Source organism: Rattus norvegicus, chromosome 4, assembly GCF_036323735.1.
Source record: "Rattus norvegicus strain BN/NHsdMcwi chromosome 4, GRCr8, whole genome shotgun sequence".
Lineage (NCBI taxonomy): Eukaryota > Metazoa > Chordata > Mammalia > Rodentia > Muridae > Rattus > Rattus norvegicus.
The window spans coordinates 57,809,000-57,829,786 of record NC_086022.1 but is presented as its reverse complement, the minus strand read 5'-3'; the positions used below and the strand labels follow the sequence as shown (position 1 = coordinate 57,829,786).

Below are 20,787 nucleotides of genomic sequence, written 5' to 3'. Positions count from 1 at the left end.
TTCTCTCTCTTTCTCGACCTTTTATTTGGTAAGGGTTTACAATATTATAGTCTTAAAGAATCAACTCCATTGATTCTTTGTGGTTTTGTTTCTATTTTATTGATTTCACCTCTGAGTTTAATTTTTGCCATCTACTCATTTTGGGTGTGATTTTTTTTCTAGAGCTTTCAGATGTGTTGTTAAGTTGCTAGTATTAGATCTCTCCATTTTTTTTTAAATGTAGGCACTTAGTGGTATGAATTTGACTCGGAATTGCTTTCACTGTAAGCTGTAAGTTTGAATATATTGGATATCCATTTTCATTTAATTCTAGAAAGTCTTTCTTAATTTCTGTCTTGATCCATTTTGTAGGGAGCTGTTCGGTCTCCATGAGTTTGTAAGCTTTTTGTTGTTTATATTTAGCTTTTACTCTAGGAGGATGGGGAGACTGTAGGAGGTGGTCTGCTACACAGTTAGGGTTGGGACTGGGGAATTAGATTTGGAGGAGAGAAGAGACAGGGTGATGATCTACACTTAGTCTATCTGCTTTCTTGGCAGAACTGCCAAAGTGGTTTTAATTTTTATTTTCTGATGGGTAAGGATTTTGAATATTCAAAATACTCCAGTCATTTGTTTTTCTTTGAGAACTGTTTGGTTCCGTGCCCTATTTCCGTTTTCTTTATATTTTAGATACATTTTCGTCAGCTGTGTAGCTGGTAAAGAATTTTTACTCTCTCTGTCATACCTTCACTTAAATAATGGTGTCTTTTGTTATAAGGTCTCAGTTTCATGGGTCCCACTTATCAATTGTTGGTCTCAATGCCTGTACTATTAGGGTCCTATTCAGGAAGTAATTTCTTACGTTTGTAAGTTGAAGTGTGTCCCCTACTTTCTCATTTGTCAGATTTGTGTTGTATGCCTTATGTTGAGGTCCTTATCTATTTGGAATTGAGTTTCAAGGTGAGAGGTAAGGATACTGTCTCATTCTTCTCCATGTTGCTGGTTTGACCAGAAAGTTTCTTTTTGAAGCTCTTTTCTTTTTAGTGTATATTTTGGGCCTTTTCAAAAAAAAAATCAGATGGCCTTAGGTATGTGGTGTTATATTTGTATCCTTAATTCTACTCTAATCTAATGTGTGTGATCAATTCTATTGATCAATGTGTCTATTTTTATTCCAGCGTTGTATATTCATTACCAAGGCTCTGTGGTATAATTTGAAGTATGGAATAGCAGAGCCCCCACCAGTGCCTTAACTGTTCAGAATTAATTTAGCCAGCAGGGATTTTTTTGACTTCAATATTAAATTTCAGATTTTTTTCAATTCCTGGGAAGAACTGCATTGGAATTTTGATGGGGATTATGTTGAATCTGTAGATTCCATTTTTTTCACCAAATTAATCTTACCAATCCATGAGCTTGGGAGATCTTTCCATTGTCTGGTATCTTTATTTTTTTCATCAATGCCTTAAAGTTTCTATTACACAAATAATTTACTTCTTTGGCTAATTTTTTTCCAAAAATTTTTTACAGGTTTATTTATAATTGTTATGAAGTTGAACTGTTGAAATGAGTTCACTGAAACACTTTGCTTGCATTAATGTTTTACATCTTGCATTTATATTAAAAATTCACACACAAATGAATGTGGAGAAACTGCCAATACCTGATTCTGTCCCCTATGTTTCTACCCGCAATCATAGACTTTTAGGTACCTTTGACTCCATGGAAAAATTATCTAACATTCAGAACTACTGATAATAGGAACAAGAGGAAGACTTTTTTTTTTTTTTTTTGAGAATGAAATGTTTCCCCTCATAGACTCTTAAGCACGTTCTCCGCGTGTGTGGTGTGCTAGCTGGATGTCTTTTGGCATAATTGTTACACGTTTGGCATGGATAGCACACAGGCTGGTATCTTCAAAAAGGCCAACCAGATGGGCCTCACTTGCCTTCTGCAAAGCACCAATAGCTGCCCTCTGGAAGCGCAGGTCTGTTTTGAAGTTCTGAGCAATTTCTCGCACCAGACGCTGAAAGGGGAGCGTGCGAATCAGTTCAGTGGACTTCTGATAGCGTCTGATTTCTCGGAGTGCTACAGTACCAGGCCTGTAATGATGAGGTTTCTTTACCCCTCCAGTAGAGGTCGTACTCTTGTGAGCGGTTTTTGTAGCCAGTTGTTTTCTGGGTGTTTTGCCACAAGTGGATTTGCCGGCAGTCTGCTTTGTATGAGCTTGGCTAGACTTTTAAAGTCTATTGTGCATGGAATTGTTTCCTTGATTTCTTTTTTGATACATTTTTTTTGTTTGTATGTAGAAAGCCTATTGACTTTTTAGTAACTTTTATACGGCTACTTTGCTGAATGTGTTTATCAGATGCAGAAGTTTTCTGGTAGGCTTTAATGTGTAGAATAATATCAGTAAAATAAAAAAAGTTAACTTCTGGGTCCCCAGCTCCGAAAAAAAAGAACCAAAAAAAAAAGTTAACTTCTTATTTTCCTATCTGTATCCCTTTATGTTTTCTTCACTTGGCTTACTGCTTTAGCCAAGACTTCAAGCACTATATTGAACCGGAGTGGGCAGAATGGTTGTCCTTGTCTGGTTCTGAATTTTAGTGGAAATATTTCACGTTTTTCTCCATTTAGTATGATGTTGGTTGTGGGCTTGTTACACATTGCCTTTTTTGTTGATATGTATCACTATATTCTACATATTCTAGATTCTCTAGAGTCCTTTACCATGAAAGGATGCTGGGTTTCATTCTAGGCTTTCCTGTATCTAATGAGATGAGCATGTGGTTTGTGCCCATGAATCCTTTTATGTGATTTATTGCATTACATATGTTGAATCAACATTCATTTCTGTAATAAAGCTCAGATGTGATAGATGATCTTTTTGATGTATTAATTTTTTTTAACAACTCCATATTTTATTCCCTTCCCAGTTCACCCCCTAGCGACTGTTCCACATTCCACACCTCCTTCCTGCCCTCCCCCCCATGTCTCCACAAGGATGTCTCCATCCCACTCACCCCACCAGACCTTTAAACTTCCTCGGGCCTCCAGTCTCTTGAGGGTTGGGTGCATCTTCTCTGACTGAACCCAGACAGGAGTCCTCTGCTGTATATGTGTTGGAGGCCTCATCTCAGCTGGTGTATGCTGCCTGGCTGGTGATCCAGTCTGAGAGATCCTGGGGGTCCAGGTTAATTGAGACTGCTGGTCCTCCTACAGGGTTGCCTTCCTCCTCAGCTTCTTCCAGCTTCCCCTAATTCAACCAGAGGAGTCAGCAGCTTCTGTCCATGGGTTGGGTGCACATATCTGCATCTGACTCTCTCAGCTGCTTGTTGGGTCTTTCAGAGGCAGTCATGATAGGTCCCCTTTTGTGAATGCCCCATAGCCTTAGTAATAGTGTCAGGTCTTGGGGCTTCCCCTTGAGCTGGATGTCACTTTGGGCCTTCTTTTCCTCAGTCTCTTCCTTCATTTCCATTCCTGCATTTCTTTCAGACGGGAATAATTATGGGTCAGAGCTTTGACTGTGGGATAGCAACCCCATCCCTCACTTGATGCCCTGTCTTTGTGCTGGAGGTGGGTTCAATAAGTTCCCTCTCTCCACTGTAGGGCATTTCATCTAGGGTTCCCCCTTTGAGTCCGAGGGTCTCTCACTTCCCAGGTCTCTGGTACATTCTAGAGGGTCCTCCAAATCTCCTTCCTCCTGAGGTTGCCTGTTTCCCCATTCTTTCTGCTGGCCCTCAGGGTTCCAGTTGTTTTCCCCCACCCAATACCAGACCATGTTCCCCTCTCTCTCCACTCCCATCCTTCCTCCCTCCCTCCCTCCCTCTCCCCCCTGTGGTTGTTTTCTTCTCCCTCCCAAGTGGGACTGAGGTATACTCACTTAGGCCCTTCAGCTTTTTGACCTTTTTGAGTTCTGTGAACTCTATCTTGGGTATTCTGTACTTTTTTTTTTTTTTGGCAATATTCACTTATTAGGGAGAACATACTGTTCATGTCCTTTTGGGTCTGACTTACCTCACTAAGGATGATATTTTCTAGTTCCATCTATTTGCCTGCAAAATTCAGGATGTCCTCGTTCTTAACAGCTGAGTAGTATTCCATTGTATAAATGAACCACATTTTCCGCATCCATTCTTCTGTCATGGGACATCTGGGTTGTTTCCAGCTTCTGGCTATCACAAACAACGGTACTATGAACATAGTGGAACATGTGCCTCTGTGGCATGGTGGGGCATCTTTTGGGTATATTCCCAAGAGTGGTATTGCTGGGTCTTTAGGTCTTTGGGTCTATTTCCAATTTTCTGAGGAACCTCCAAATTGATTTCCAGAGTGGTTGTACCAGTTTGCAATCCCACCAGCAATGGAGGAGTGTTCCTCTTTCTCCACATTCTTGTCAACATGTGTTATCACCTAAGGTTTTATTCTTAGCCATTCTGACTGATATAAGGTGGTGAAGACTTCAGGGTCATTTTGACTTGCATTTCTCTGATCACTAAAGACTTTGAACATTTCTTTAGGTGCTTCTCAGCCATTCAAGATTCCTCTGCTGTGAATTTTTGGTTTAATTCTATACCCCATTTTTTGATTGGGCTGTTTGGGTTTTTGGTGGTTAACTTCTTGAATTCTTTTTTTTCTTTTTCTTTTCTTTTCTTTTTCTTTTTTTTTTTTTTTTTCTGGAGATGGGGACCGAACCCAGGGCCTTGCGCTTGCTAGGCAAGCGCTCTACTGCTGAGCCAAATCCCCAACCCCCTTGAGTTCTTTATATATTTTGGATATTAGCCCTCTATCAGATGTGAGGTAGGTAAAGATTTTTTTCCCAATCTGTAGGATGCCGATTTGTCTTATTGACTTTGTCCTTTGCCTTACAGAAGCTTTCCAGTTTCATGAGGTCCCATTTGTCAATTTTTGATCTTTGAACGTGAGCCATTAGAGTTCTGTTTAGGAAATTTCCCCCAGAGCCAATGAGTTCAAGGCTCTTTCCCACTTTCTCTTCAACTAGATTCAGTATATCTAGTTTTATGTTGAGGTCCTTGATCCACTTGGACTTGAGCTTCATGCATGGTGACAAATATGGGTCTATATTCATTTTTCTACATACAGACAGACAGTCAGACCAGCACCATTTATTGAAGATACCTTTCCCCCCACTGTATATTTTTGGCTTCTTTTTTATAGATCAAGTGTGCGTGTGTGGTTTTATTTCTGGGTCTTCAGTTCTTTTCCATTGGTCAACCTATTGAGAATTTTTGTTACTATGGTCACAAAAGAAGTATGGTCTGTTTGAGGGAGTCTTTATCAGCATCCTCCCTTCCCTCCACTCCTTCCAATCTTCCCCTCCCCTTTCCCTTAGATCCACTCCTCCTCCATTTCCCTTCAGAACAGAGCATGGCTCTCAAGGATGTCAACCAAACATGGCATCACAACACACAAGAAGGCACTAACCCTCATATCAGGCCTGGTGAGGTAGCCCAGGAGGAGAAACAGGAATACTGCTCCTATCTTGTTGGGTGTATCTGTTCAAATTATTTTTTGATCTTTATTTAACTTGGTAGGTCATATACATCTATACATCCATCCATTTCTTTTAGACTTTCCAGCTCAGTAGAACAGTTTTTGTAAGTTTATTCTCATGATTCTCAGTATTCCCTCAGTGTCTGCTGTACGGTGTGAAATTCTTGTAGCTCAGGAGTTTGAGAAATGGTTTTGTAATCTCTCCCTTTTCTTTTCTAATTTCATTAATTTGGATATTTCCTTTCTTTTATTTTGGCTAAAATTTAGTTAACTTTCTTTGAAATCAAAGGTACAATTTGTCTCATTCATTCCTTGTAATTTTTTTTTAAATTTTCACCAATTTCAGCCCTACTTTGATTCCTCCCCATCTACATGTTTTGGTACTTGTTTTTATTTTTAACAAGGTCTTTACACATGCATCATTATGAGATCTAGGCAGTTAGGCCTGCAGAGTTTCTTCTGAGGACTGTCTGTATCTCACAGATTTTGGTTTGTTGTGCTTTCACTTTCATTCATGTCAAGAAATTAAAACATTTCCTTCTAATAACACATATCTCATGGAACACAGAGACTCTAGAGGCTTTACCCTACTGACGTGTTCGTGATGCTGGAATTTCCTTTGCACACTACAGGAGGAAAAGGTAATCATCAACCAATGTACAACTCCTACGATCTACTACGGTGACTTGCTTACAAGATGTGCTGGTGCAACAGTGACACAAGTGTGTGGAGGAAACCAAACACTCTGAATCTAAGGCCCACTACATAAGAGGGACCCCCATGCCTGCTTGTGCGGCTGGGAACCCGGAACTATATGTAGGCCATGGGCCTAGGGGAAAACCAAATACTATTGTTCTGCTAGAGGAACATAGCAATAAAGTGACATTCTGCTAGACTCATAGATCAGTGCTTAATTCAGCTACCCTCAGAAAAGCGTCCTCTTGCATAGATGGAATCGGACATAGTCACATATCTGGACAATGTGCAGAGAGTAAGGGACTTTGGGATACTTAGTCCTGAATGGGATATCTGCATCTAGTCCTTCCCCTCAGGGATCAGGGAGCTATGCAGAAGAGGAGGCAGAGAGATCAGAAGAGCCAGAGGAGATGGGTAACGCCAAGGAAACGGTGTTTTCCAGATACAACAGGAATGATTCACATATCAACCAACAGAACCTGGCAGCATGGACAGGGCCCGCACAGGTTCAAGCCAGATGAGGTTCAAGCTCTGAGAGGTGGGGAGTGGACAAGAGCTGCCATACATAACCAAGAAGCTATCTTCAATTGACATCTGCTTACAACAAAACAACAACAACAAAACCCCAAAAACCATTAGTTTTCTCCAATCGCGTCTTTCTGGGTAAGTTAACCACAGCTAAGGTTAGATCCCAGGCCCAGGAGAGATTCATTCAAAAGAAAATGAATTCAATGGTATTTTGTGGACCTTTTCTAGTATTATATTGCTTTATTTGGGCATTCCTTGTCATAATGGCCTATTTATTGTATATTAAGAGTCTGATTTATGTTTTCTTATGTATTTTGTTTTGTGTATAAGTGTGCATGTTTGTAGCTTTTTTAAAATCTGTTATTCTTTTTGAGGAGGGAGAGGAGTGCAGTTGGGTGGTGGGTGGGGATGGTGTGGGAGGAGTTGGAGGGGAAACTGTGATCTAATATATTGCATGCATTGTTTTATCAATGAAAAATTCTTATTTTTTATTTGATCCAATTATCATTCAGTAGAATATCGCTCAATCTCCGTGAGTTTGGGTGCCTTTTTATTGCTGTTGCTATCCAGCTTTCTTCTGTGATCAGATAGAATGCAAATTACTTAAGCTTTCCTGTATTTGTTGAGACTTGTTTTGACTCCTAACACTTTGTCAATTTTTGAGAAAGTTCCATGGCTGATGAGAATATACTTCTAGCATTTGGGTGGAATATTCTGTTAATGCCCGAGCCATTTCATTTATAATGAAATAACTCCAATGTTTTCCCCCAGATTACTTATTAGTGAGGATGAGTTATAGAAACCACCCACTGTCACTGGCTTTGGTATAATCTATGATTTTTAGATCTAATAGAATTTTTTAAAATAAAATTTGGTACTTATGTTTGATTCATCTATATTTTAAACTTTAATATCCTCATGATTTTTTTCTTTAATCAGTATAAAGTGACCCTCCTTATTTCTTCTTGGTTTGGTTTGAAGTCTGTCTTGTCAGATATTAGAATAGTTATACTTATTTGCTTGGTATACTCTTTTCCTCCATCATTTTACCCTAAGGTGGTGTCTAGCCTGTCATGATGGTGAGGTGTGTTTTGTTTGGGAACAAAAAGATGAGTTCTGTATTCCAATCCAATGTTAGTCCCCGCCCCCCAACCTGGTGGGTCTCAACATAATTGGGTATGAGACCATTAGTGTTATCACTGAACAATGTGTTAATTCTTGTTATTCTGTTTTGTGTTATTTTCTTAGACCTCTTTTGATTAATGGGTCTAGGATTGGTTTTCGTTCCTTAATACCCTTTTGGGTTTATTTATCGCTCTCTTCAGACCCAACTAATGTTTTCAGTATCCTTTATAGAGCTGACTTAGTGGGCATAAATTCCTTTAATGTGTTTTAATCGTGGGAAGTTTTATTTCTCCATTATGACTGATAATTTTGCTGGGTATAGGAGTCTGGATGGCATCTGTGGTCTTTCAGTGTGTAGAACATCAATCAAAGGTCCCTTGCTTTAAAATTCTATTAGAGATGCATTTAAAAAAACCCAGCTGCTATATTGATGATGTGACTTTATCTTTAGGTCTTGCAGCTTTCTATGTCTCCTTTTGTTCTTTCCATTTAATGTTTTGGCTACTCTATGTGTGAAGTTTCTATTTGGTGTCCTGTATACATTTTGAGTCTTGACATGTAACTCTTTCTTTAGAGATTTGAGAACTTTTCTTCTATGATTTTGTTGAAAATATTTTGTCTTTGACATAATCTGGGTCCCTTCTTCATTAATTCTTTTTCTAACATCCTAGAGTTTCTACACACTCCATTTTTTTCAATTTATCATTTTCTTTGAATGAGTGATCCAATTCCTCTGCCTTTTCTCCAAGTCCTCATATTTAATCGACCACTTGGGTCATTCTGTTAGTGAATTTCTCTACTGAGCTTTCTGACTTATTAAATTTTTCAAATTTTATTTTAGTCTTTCCATCAAAAATTCTTTTATTAAATTTTATTTTCATATCATTTTGTGTTCACTCCAGCACTCAACCATGTCCTCTTTGAGTTTCTTGAATATATTTATAATTGCTACTTTGAAACCATGGACTAATGAATCATCTAATTTGCTTTTCTTTGGGACATTACTACAGGAGTACTACTTTTTTTTTAGGAGGATACACTGTTTTAGTTATTCATATTCTGTTTTTGTGATGAGAGTTAGACTTCTGGAGTTAGGTCACTAGTTCATCTGTCCTGCCTTTGTTGAGTGGATCTTTCCTGTTATGAAGTGTCAGATTATGGACCAGCTGAATGGTGCTTGGGATTCAGTCTTGGGGCCACTCAATGTTGATGTGCACATATGGAATGAGAAGCTATCCACCTAGAGCTGGGTACAGTCTGTGAGCACAAGAGCAAACTCTCTGTAGTTAGAAGGTTCTTGCTGCAGATCCTCAGAAGTCTGTTGAAGCTCAGAGTTTTTATAGGTGGTGTTTAGGTCAGGGCACAGAGTCCAAGCAGGAATAAGTGGTGTTACCCGGGGGAGGTGTGCAGGGGTGGACTGCAGCAGAGTTGAGGGTTCCTATTTGGAGAAGCTGAGGATGCATGGCACTCGGGCACAGGGGTGGGGGCGACTACCTGGGGGTGGTGCTCAGGACCAGGGGTCCTCAGGTGGCAGATAAGCACAGCAGCAGTGTGAGAGTGGAGAATGTGCATTTATTCTTCTGTAATGTTATCATATGAAAGCAATGCCTCACTATGGTATGTTCATAAATATATTAAACTTTATTCTTGTTCATCTCTATTGCCTTCCTCATCCTCCTTCCCTCTTCTGCTTTTATCATGTTATATTAGGTTTTCCTCTCATTTCCCCAGTCCCTTTTCTTTAGGACTTCTTCCCTGTCTGTCTGTCTGTCTCTCTGTCTGTCTGCCTATCTTTTTAACTATATACCTATCTCTGTGTATGTATATATTTAAATCTAGATTATACACCTAAGAAAACATGTGCTATTTGAATAAATCTGGCTCATTTCACATGATGATCTCCAGTTCTACTCATTTTAGTCTTCAACTGTCATTTCATTCTTTAAAGGTAAATAACATTCCCTTTTTTTTTATGCACATTTTCTTCACCCATCTGTTGATGGACATCTAGGCCGATTTCATAACTTAGTTATCATGACCAGTATCATGAGAAACATGGTGAACAGGTGTCTCTGTTATATGCTGGCTTATGATTCCTTTGTATATATTTCCAAGAATGGTGGAGTTGGATCAGATGATAGCTACATATTTAGTTTTTGTGGAACTTCCATAGCGATTTTAATAGATGATCTAGATATCCATGAATGAAGCTAAATCCTTATTTTTCACTATGTACAGAAAATAAGCTCAAATATGGGACAGATCTTTAGATGAAAGATCTGAAACTATCAAACTGCCAGAGGAAAACATTTCAAGGTGCAAGGATAGACAAAACCTTTCTGAGAAGGGATCCAAAGCCCGAGGAAATAATTCCGATAGGATTACATAAAAAAAAATGAAACCACCTCTGTTCAACAAGAAACAATGAACAGAGTGGAGATAGCTGTGTTATTGAAAAAGAAATCTTTTACAGCTATATATATCTGATGGGGAGGACTAGTGTTTAGAATACATAAACAATAATCCCCCTAAAGCCCAAACCCAAATAATCCAGTTAATTAATGGAAAAACAGAATGAATATACTTCTAAAAGCAGAAATGAGATGGCTAATCCACAAAGAACATTCACAGTTGCCATGGTAATATAAATACAAACTACTGAGGTTTCATCTCACCAATCAGAACGAGTCATTAAAAAAAAAAAAAGATGTTGGAAACAGAGACACGCTCATATGGCTAGTGGGAATTTAACATACGAGTGCTGGACTTTTGACCTGTTTTGACTAAAGGCATGTGGTGGATATGATGCAACTTAGAGGTCCTACGGCTCTCACTAGACTGCTTGGCATGCTGTTACTGCATGAGGAACTCCAAGCTACTCACCTTAAGGATGAAAGGCTACACTGAGGGGATTCCAGTCATCAGACAGCAGTAGCTGCCAGCTATGTGATGCATTCAGTCAAGCTTCCAGATGGGTGACTCAGACAACACCAGCCCAAATTACTGATCTACAAACTGAGAGCATCTACAATGGCTTGATGCTCCAGTGGTGGCTTGGTATGCAGTAATTATATGTGTAAATGCATGTTAGTCTCTAACACTGACACTAGCAAAGAGGAACTTTAAATCATAAAGTAGGAACTAGGGCTGTTCAATAGCATGTACTTTTAGACATTTAAGAAAGAATACCAGTTTCAGCCAGTGAGGTTCTATCTCAGAAAAGGTAAGGCCATAACAATTTGTTAGCCAGACCATTCATTGCTGTGAACAAATATCTGATATGACTTAAAACATTCAGAGCCTGTGGCTCATGTTTTCAGAGGTTTCCACATCTTGGCTTTGTCGGCTCTGGACCCAAAGGGAATCAGACCAACACAGTAGCAAAATCATATGTCAGAACTGTTCATCTCATGGTAGCCAGGAAGAACACACTGAGAAGGGGACCCGAGACCAGTGTCTTGTCCCCAGTGATCTTCCTCCAAGACAGGCCTTGAATGCCAAAATTTCCACACTTCCCAAAATGGTGTCACCGGCTTGGGAAAAAGAGTTCACCATACGGACCTGTGGGGTATATTTTACATTCAAGCCTTAACAAGCATTAACCTGTTTGCCTAGGTTGCCTGGAATGGTTTGTTGAACAATGTTTATAAACACAGGTGATAATTCTAGATATCCAAACTTTCTTTAAGTTCTGGAGCATCATGAAATTTCAGTTCTTGTGATTTAGCAACTCCATTTTGACTTCATGTACAGACACGCTAGTTTTGTTTTGTTGTGACAGCATCTCATGTAGCTCAGGTTGGGATCAAATTGCTATGTAGACAAGAATGGCCTTGAACTCCTCCTCCTCCTTCCTGATGTCACCATGTTCACTGTATACAGAGTATGGTGACACAACCTACCATTCGCAGCTGGCAGGATTTACTGGTTCATCTTTCACACCCCATGTCATTGTTCCCAGCTAATTTCATGAGTTTCTTAGTTAAAATGTTTCAGATGTTGGCTCAACTGTCTGCCAGTTGCAAATTTAGTTTTTTTGGCTTCAGTTTTACCACCTATAGAGTGGGAGAAGAGAGAAACATCATTGGGCAGCTGATGGGATTGAAATGAAAACACCTTTTAAAGGATGAAAGGCATCTTAGATGTTAGTACCATCATTATAGTAGGAAGCCACCTAGGTCTGGAAAGCAGCTTTTGCTAGTCACTCGATATTTCTGGGTCTCTGTTTTCTCAGGTATAAAGTAAGGTTTACTGGGTTATCTCCATGGTTTATTTTCATTTTAAAAACTCAATGTTTGGTAGCTGTTCTATTCATATCTCAATTTTGTCTGTGTTTTTCAGATTATTTATAATTTAATGTTTGTAATTCTGAGGGCCCTCTGGTAATGATGTGTTATTTGTAACACTGCACTTACAAAGCAATTTCTATTTCCTTAAAAACATTTATACGCACATGAGTGTTTTGCTCACTACTTGAACCTGGTGCTTCTGGAAATCAGAAGGGGCTTAGAGTCTCATGGAGTTGTAGCTGTGAGTCATCATATGGGTGCTGGGAACCAAGCCCAGATCTTCTGTAAGAGCAACAAGTGCTCTTAACTATTGGCCAAATCTCCATCCTCCATAAAACAAGTTTAAAACTAGTACCTGGTGAGCAAACACTAAAATTCTCACAAATAACACTTTCCTGGCTTATAAAATTTTATATTTATTTTTATACATGTAATACACTTATTGTATCAAATTAAGGAAAATATTCTTTGAAAAAATGTTTAACTTAAAAATTTACCATTCAGCTATCACCCAATGCTGGTAGTTTTCTCTCCTTTCAGTTTTTTCACTGCCATTTTGAGTGGCTCATATTTTTGTATCTTTTTTTTTGTGCTTCATTATTTTATACCATTTCATATAATACAGTCATTGTAAAGAACAGAGTTTTAATTTTATTTACAGGACACTGAAAGATAAATTATAGAGACTTAATTTTTTTATTAAAATCACATATGCTTCATTCAGAAAAAAGCATCTATAATTCCAATTATAGCATCTCTCACATTTCAAAAATATATTTTTGGTTTAGGCATATTCCATACAGCTAATAGTACACAAGATAATGTTGTGTATGTGGATAGGTTAAAGGTCCATGCTGTATGTATTCTTCAATTTCTCTCCAATTTACTGTTTGAGACAGGGTCTCTGGACCTCATCCATTTGGTTGTGCCAGCTCAGGCAAGCCTCGGAGATTCTTCTGTCTTGGTCTCCCTAGCACTGAAATTGCAGGTGCACTGCCACATCCAACTTTTTTGTAACATACGTTCTGGGTTCAAACTCAGGTCTTCTTGATCTGACTTTTCTGACAATGCCATCTCCCCAACTCCCAAATAAGATTTCTAGTGCTTGCATAATACCACCACATAGAAGTAGCAATTTATAGCATATTGACCTATAATCTGCATTTGCTTCATGTGGGTAGTGATTCTTAACAATGGGACAGAGAACAAGCTCGTTTATTCTATTCTGCTCCAACTATCCCAGACCTATGCAAGTATTCCACTTAACAGTCCTGCAGTAACAACTCAAATCCGTTTACTTTCTTAGAATTCTGAAAATTGATTTGGGTGATTTTCTCTTCACAAACAGAGCTGAGTGTGGTGGCCAGCCTGTAGCCCCAGCTTTGAGAAGGGAAGTGCACAGAGGCAGGAGAATCCTGATTTCAAGGTCAAACTGGGCTACTCAGCTAGTTACGGGCAAGTCTGAGCTACAGAGCAAGATCATCTCAAAAACCAAAATACCAAACATAGCGCCTACCTTCCTAAACTTTTTTTTTCCCAGAAGCTCCAAAACTGGAAGCTTAAGTTAGATAATTGTGGTTTTCATTAATCTCAAGATAAAAAGGTCAAATGGGCTTTCTTAAAATACCCTACCAATAGCTGACACCTATTTGAACGAAGTTAGAGAGGGCAAGAATTCCTTCTCAGAGTTGGGAAGAAGGTGGAGGCAGCAGCTACTGGATATGAGAAGCAGCTCAAGGTTTGCAGATTTGACAGATGATGGTCATCTTCGATCTTCAGGGATTTTCCAAGCTGGATGCTCGTGCCAAAGAGGGAAAGTGCATGCTAGCCATGTGACCCGACTTTACTTCCAGGTTTGCACCACCAGAACATTGCAACCGCTCGCCAATCGTTTTTCCCCCAGAGCCTGATGAAGACTCTCTTTTTCCAAGTTCCGGGAGGTGCAGTTAGATAACCGCTGGAAAGTCAGCACCGGACAGCTTTCCCCGATCCAGTCGTCTTCGGGCTCACGCTACTTTCCTCCTTCGCCTCCCCAACCCTCCCTGGTTCGGGTCCGCCGAAGCGCAGCAGCACGAGCAACAGTTTGGTGCCTGAGCGAGCGGCGCGTGCCCGGGACAGGAGGCGCCCGCGGTTCTCACACCTCCGGGCGCACGCAGCCTCCGGCAGGCGCTCCGCAGTCGCGGGCGGGAGGGCGCACGGGCGCGCGCCAGCCAGGCCCGCCAGCTTCCCCCGCCGTCCTCAGCGCCGCCAGCCCCGCAGTCTCCCCCCGAGGCCGGCCCCGCGCGTCGCCTCCCCACCGGGGCTGCCCGCCCAGCGCATGCGCGCCGCGCTGCCGGGCGTGCCGGCCACACTCCCCCCACCCACTCCGTGAGCTTGTCACTTCCTGCCCTCGCCCCATCTCCGTCCGGGGTCAGTCAGTCGCTCCCTGTCGCAGCCGGAGACTTCTCTGCTTCCCCCTTCCTACCCTCTCCACGGCGGTCGCTCGGGCTGTCCCGGGAAGGGGCGGCCAAGAGAGAACGGGACTGACTTCCATAAAGTTTCCCGAAGCATCTGCTACCCGAAAGGCCCCAGGTGGGGGACCCGCGCAGCTCCCCGCCCCTCTCCAAAGCCCGGGGGACCGTTGCAGGTGGAGCGGCGCTGAGGGGAGCCGGGTTCGGCGCGGCCGTTGCCCTGGCGAGGGGCGCCTCAGTCCTGCTCGCTCCGGTTCCAGCTCCTTCGGCTGCTGCGCCCGGCGGTTCCTCCTGTCAACTGCCTGCGCCCGCGCGCCGCCAGCTCGCCGGCCTGGAGCGCGGAGGGCTGCCGTGAGCCGCCGCCGCCGCCGCCGCGGCCCGAGGACGTGGTGAGCTGTGGCGCTTCCGCGTCGGCGCCGCAGGGGACTCTTTGGGAGCGCGCCGGGCCGCAGCCCGCTCGGCTTCACGCGGTGCGCCGGGGCTGCGCCAGGTGGGGCCCTCCGCCGCGTCGTGCGCCCGGCTGGTGTCGCGGCCGGCCGGCCGGCCGCTCCGGGAGTTGAGTAAGTTGGGCGCACTTGGCGGCGCGGACCCGACCTGCTCCAGGGAGACCCCGGACGCACGTGCGTGGCGGGAGGGCGCGAGCCGCTCCTTGGCCGCGCAGGGGCCCTCGTCGCACCCCGGGTCCCGCGCCAGGCTCTCCGCGCGCCTGCCCGCCCGCCCAGCACGGCGAGGCCGCAGCCGCCTGCGCAGCCCGCCAGGCCTTCGCCGTGCGCTGCGCTGCGCTGCGCGCCGGACGCTGCGTTTCCGGGTAGGGCGGTGAACCTGTGCGGGGACGTGGGGCTGGAGGCCGGGCGAGCGTTGGTTTCTTTTCCGAGCGGAAGGTGCGGGCCCGGGGTGAGAGGGCAGAGAGCGCATGGTGGGATGGTCTGTGGCGATTTCAGTCACAACCTCTCCAGAAGTTCAGGGACAGTGATGGGTTTGTGCTTCTGTCCACAGCCAAGCCGCAATGAAGAGCTTTTCACAGTGAAAGGAAAATAGGTCGCACCCATTAATTAAAAATGCCTTTGAGGGACAAATACTGTCAAACCGACCACCACCATCACGGATGCTGCGAACCAGGTAAGTCCGTTTTTTTGTTTTTTGTTTTTTTGTTTTTGCCCAGTGTCTTTGCTCTCCTCTACCAGAGCTACTGTGTCTTCTGTGTTGTGTCTGAGAAGTCTTTCCTAAGTAACTCGGTTTCCCCAGCGTAAAACTACTCACATAATGCCAAAAGCCTGTACAAACTAGAGATCGCCCTTGCTTGATCCCCTAGAGAAAGTGCCACAAGTGTCACCGTCAATCATTTCCACAAGATCGGTCAGCTCCTTTCCCTTCTTTTTCAAGGCAGCTTTGTTAGTGGTTTACTCCATGCTCTGAATGTTTAAAATGGAAGAAAGAGGCAAAGATAGGTGCTGGGACACTACCATTCATCTTGGTGACAATAGCTTATCAGTAGAGTAAGTTTCCCGTGAAGTGTTTTAAACCGTAGGATAATGTTTACCACTCCCCCCAAACAAACAAAGTCAAAAGTTTAATTTGGGTCAAGAAGGTTGATTGAATGTGTAGGGAAAATTGGGCTCTTTGAATTTAAAAATCATCTTAAATGTTTTGGATGGAATTTATTTTTGCAGATTGCTTAGAATACTTAGAATATTTAAGGTATTTATTGCGTTGAGCAGATTCAGTTAAATTTATGATATTAAAACGTTTTTGAGTCCCTTGAAGAATTTATTAGCGAATTTTAATTTGATAGACATTGTACTTGTATATTGGCCTTATCTTAAAACGGGAATCGTTGAAAACATATAGTCAACTGCAAATAAGGGCTTTTCTATTCTAGTTCAAAGACAGGTGTTTACTACTTTTTACAGTCCCCAGGGTTGGTAACTTTCCCCCCCTGTTTTGGCTTGCTTTAATTGAAATATTTAATTACACTCATGTATTTAGATTTTTGTCTCTACTGTCTTTGAGTAGGAGAAAACAGTAACAGTAAAGGGGAAGAAACTCTTTGTTACAATGACCTTTGACTCCAGTCTTAAGTCTGTTGGATTTGGTTGGATCAACTTTAACCTAATAAAGCAGGTACCTCAAGGATGGGGCCTCATTTCGGTCATTCATCCCTGACCAATCTAACTTCAGCACCTTTTATACTGCACTTTTTGTATATTTGAGGTGAAGATGTATTTCTCACATTATTATGGAGTTGAATGGTCTTTACTAGTTTGCCTTTTCATTTTTTAAACAAATTATAATTGAGCATCTCTTAGGTGCCAGGTATTGTCCAAGGCAGTAGGGATATAAATGGTGAAAAGGATAATTTTCTTCATAGAGTTTTTGAGTGGTAAGAGATAGATTTAAACAATATAATTTGTGAACATGATTTACATGTTGGTAATTAAGCATTTAAGAGATTTAATGCCTTTAAAGATGCTTTCTGGATTTTAATTTTTAAATGTGAATTGACTTTTTTATTCCCCATTAGTAAGAAATCTTATTAAATATCATTAATTAAAAATGAAAAGTTACTGCTTACCACTATATGACTCCTTAGAAGTAAATGCTTTGGGGTTTTATTTCAATGGAAAGCTAGACTTTTAGGATAACTTTTAGGTTAGTTCTTGTCATTACTGCCGGGAAGGTATGTGCTGAGTAAGAGGACACTTATAGGCCTGACAGAGGTATGCTATGGTAGTCATGAAGCTGTCCTTAGATGGACGGATAAGGGTGCGGTGTCTGAGAAATTCTTCAGTTGGCTTTCATGAGGGGTCTGTTGTCATTTGGATTATGGACAGAAGGTGAGGCCTGAGATGAGAATATTCCTGAAGAGACCATTATGTCTTGATGGAATTGGTCAATTTATAATAAGGAGTGTTATTAGAAGTCTTATCATTATTCTTGTTTTAACAACTTTTTTTTTTAAATAGAAGTTTTCAGAAGTTCAAAATACGAGGATCTGATGTCACCATCATGCAGACACATCATTATCATTCCATGGAATGTCTGTTTTCCATAATCTTCCCCCTTTCCCAACAGTTTCCTTTCCTGCTCTCCAACTTCTCCTCCAACTTCTATTTTATAGAAAGCAAATCTTAGACATCATGGTTAGAAAGATCTTTAAGGAACTTGTTTTTAAGGCAGGAGAGACTTTTACAAAAATAGGTATGTGCTCTTGGAAGAGAGCAAAGTAAGCTAGTCCCAGGGTTTGGGTGTTTTTAGTTGGGAGAGATAATTGTAACATTTGTAACCTGAGTAGATCTGATCATTTGATCTTGGAAAGGATGGCAGGCTGTGTAAGAGGACAGTTTAGAAAGTAACAGATATGTGTGTATGTATATATAAGTATGTCTGTGTACATTTCAAATGAAAAAGTGTATTTTAATAATTCGAGCTACATAGACATGTTTCCTAAGTAAATGTGTCCAGGTAAAGCTGCGTCGGTGTCTGTGCTGTAGTGGAAGTGGTCTGAGGATGGTAGGTAAGAGACCGCTCTAGCTCTCAAGTTGGGTATTCTCATGTGGAAGTGGAAGTTGCTACATTACAGAAAGGTTTTTGGAGTATATACCTGAAGGAGGAACTCTTGGACAGAGTCTGTTTCTCCACATAGCTCTCTCTTATTGTTTGTATATTTCTTTCTCTTTATTCTCTACTTCTTGCCCCCTATAAAGCCAGTCCTTAGTTCTTTACAGTTGAGATTTTTTCCAGTCTTCGTAGCTAATTATATTTTTTATAGTTATCAATTGCTATCATATACAGCTACTGAAGAGAGATCTTTCTGTCTCACCACGAACAGCCTGCTAATAAACCTGCTGCTGTTTCTCCTACAGGTTGGACTTACATTTTGTAGAGATTGTTTTTGGTGTCAAGAAAGCAGCTGTTGGTTCATGAGAACACTGACACTGCCGGGATGTTCACTGAGCACCTGCTGTGTCCCAGGCTAGGTTTTGATTAGTTCTTAACATAGTATTTAATAACTACAAAGGTTTTGTTTTTGATTTTTTGGAAACTTTGTTGGCTCTATGATAAGAGAAGAGGATGGGATCTGAGCCTTTAACTGTCCTAGTTATACCTCAGTGAACAGCCACACAGTTGGCATGCAGGGAGTGTGCATCTGGGGTCTTACATTCTTTATTCCTGCAGTGCTTGTCAATTCTCAAACTGAGTTAGTTGTCCGTGTATATTCTGTTTATGGACCTAGAGTGTTTCTTAAGCTTTTGTTTGATGAAATATAAGGTTCTGAGATGTGGTTCTCCTATTTGTGTGCACTGAGCACTTGGTAGGAAGGAGACTCTAAGGCTGCATCTGTATGCACAGCACAACAGCCTCAGCTATTCGGTCCAAACTGGAATTGCTATCCAGGTCTAAGGTGCAGAGCAGTAGTAGCACACCCAATTGAAGGAAGCCTGCCCCCCCAAACCCCACACCAAGAGAATGGACTGGCTTATGATAACATTAATTAGGTAGACATTATGTTCTTTTCTTTCTTTCTTTTTTTTTTTTTTTTTTTTTTTGACATTTTGTTCTGATTGACCCAGGGCTCCCACTGCATATGTAGCAGAGAATAGCCTTGTTGGGGCACCAGGAGAAGGGGAAGCCCTTGGTCCTGCCAAGGTTGGACACCCCGTGCAGGGGAATATGGGGGGGCAGTAAGGGAGATGGATGGGCGGAATACCGGTATGAGGGAGGGGGATGGGATGGGATGGGGGCTTATGGACAGGAAACTGGGAAGGGGAATAACATTTGAAATGTAAGTAAAAAAATATGTCTAATAAAAAATTAAGTGGTTAGTTTTTCTTTACTACAACTTGCTATTTGAGAGAGCTCATAGAAAACAGTTGTCTTTTGCAGCTACCTTGTGTCACATGATCTAATTATTTTTCCACTTATCTGAGAATTTTGCAAGGGAAGGAGGTGATAATGATGACTGGATACGAAAGTGAAATTTTTAGTTTTAGAAATTGATAACCTACTCTGACAGGATCTTTCAATTCTGTTGGTATCCTGCCAAGATAACTTTCTCTTATCATCTGTATACATGGTCATATCAACTAAATTTATGTATTTCTGTATCTGTATATTCTGTATTAATGTAAATAAGGTCATGGTCTATACCCTGTTTGGTTCCTATAAAGAGACTTTGAAATTTGAAATGTTTCTCAGTTGAATTGCAGAGTGCTTCAATGAATGCCTTGTATACTTGTCTGTTTTCTTTCTTCAGATGTTGAGTTTGAGTTTTATTCTCATGATTGGTCAGGGTGCTTGATTAGATTATTTTTAAGGCTTTATTGTGTGTAGTTAAGAGTTTTTGTTAAATGTAATTCTTACCTAAGGAAACAAAGAGGCAAGCAGTATGTAATGAGTGATGCCAAAGCAGTATTTGCTGTTAGACCCACTAACTGGCCTGGATTGAGTCTTTAATATTGGGAATGATTAAGGATTCCCCTCCATTGCTTGATTTGTCTTTTAAAGATGATGAATTTTATATATATGAATGTATATGGAGGTATTCTCATTATTAACATAATTTGAGCAAACTATTGTTTAATCCAGTAGTAAGTGATTTAAGTAACTTACTGATTTTTTTGTGTGGGCTGGGGTTTGTGTTTGTCTTTCATGTAGTTTATATCCTGGAGCCTGGAGATCCTCCTTTGTTACAGCAACCAGTACAGACATCCAAATCCGGTATTCAGCAAATAATTGAGTGCTTTCGATCAGGTATGAACATTTTAGTTATATTTTTCAGATAATCACAGTAATTAAAAACTTTCTAGAAAGCCTGTATATTGGTTTTCTTTATAGAATATTTTGAGTTGTCATATTTTTAAGACAAATGAATCAACATTGACTTGGTCTAGATATTCTTTTTCAATGTTACTTACTAAATATTACTTTAATTTTTTTTTAATTTAGAGAACTCTTATAGTTTAAGATAAAATGCTGTTACTTCTTAAGATTCAATTCTAGTTCTTTATAAACTTTGGTGTAAATTATATTACAATTTGTGAGATATCATTCTGTGTTAATTTTCTTATCATTTCTGTTTTGGAGGTTCACCTCCTGCCAAACTCTTGAGTTTTCAGTATCTTCAGCAGAGTATAGGATAGAAAAAAGACATATCTAACCTTGATATCTTCAGATACATTTATTAAGCTTTTGTTTCTCTTTTAAAA

The 20,787-nt window shown here is 41.0% G+C and overlaps 2 protein-coding genes across 13 annotated transcripts in view; one reads left to right on the top strand and one right to left on the bottom strand.

Annotated features, from left to right (window-relative positions):
* Zfp800 (zinc finger protein 800) overlaps positions 1-20,787 on the top strand; it is a 213,530-nt gene that overhangs the window by 147,532 nt on the left and 45,211 nt on the right. For 3 of the 12 annotated variants that reach the window (XM_063286482.1, XM_063286486.1, NM_001109225.1), the window contains 2 exons: positions 15,578-15,700; positions 20,237-20,332. In XM_063286482.1, coding sequence (XP_063142552.1) covers positions 15,640-15,700; positions 20,237-20,332 — 157 coding nt within the window. In that variant the 5' untranslated portion in view covers positions 15,578-15,639. Of the gene's footprint in view, positions 1-14,560; positions 14,703-14,826; positions 15,142-15,246; positions 15,390-15,577; positions 15,701-20,236; positions 20,333-20,787 lie in introns of those variants that run through there. The other 9 variants (XM_039108103.2, XM_039108108.2, XM_039108106.2 and 6 more) reach the window with 5 other exon arrangements.
* Positions 1,802-14,529, bottom strand: H3f3cl2 (H3 histone, family 3C like 2). Its single transcript, XM_039109050.1, has 2 exons — positions 14,272-14,529; positions 1,802-2,005 (listed from the first exon to the last, which is right to left on the bottom strand). The coding sequence occupies exons 1-2, from the start codon at positions 14,527-14,529 to the stop codon at positions 1,802-1,804; spliced, it is 462 nt and encodes a 153-aa protein (XP_038964978.1).

Bases quoted from the DNA above. Each gene is read 5' to 3' on its own strand.
- H3f3cl2 (XM_039109050.1), bottom strand. From the start codon at position 14,529: ATGGGGCGAGGGCAGGAAGTGACAAGCTCACGGAGTGGGTGGGGGGAG. The intron at 2,006-14,271 runs GTGTGAGAACCG...CTCCCCTTTCAG, and splicing joins GAGGCTGCGTGCGCCCGGAG to CGTCTGGTGCGAGAAATTGC.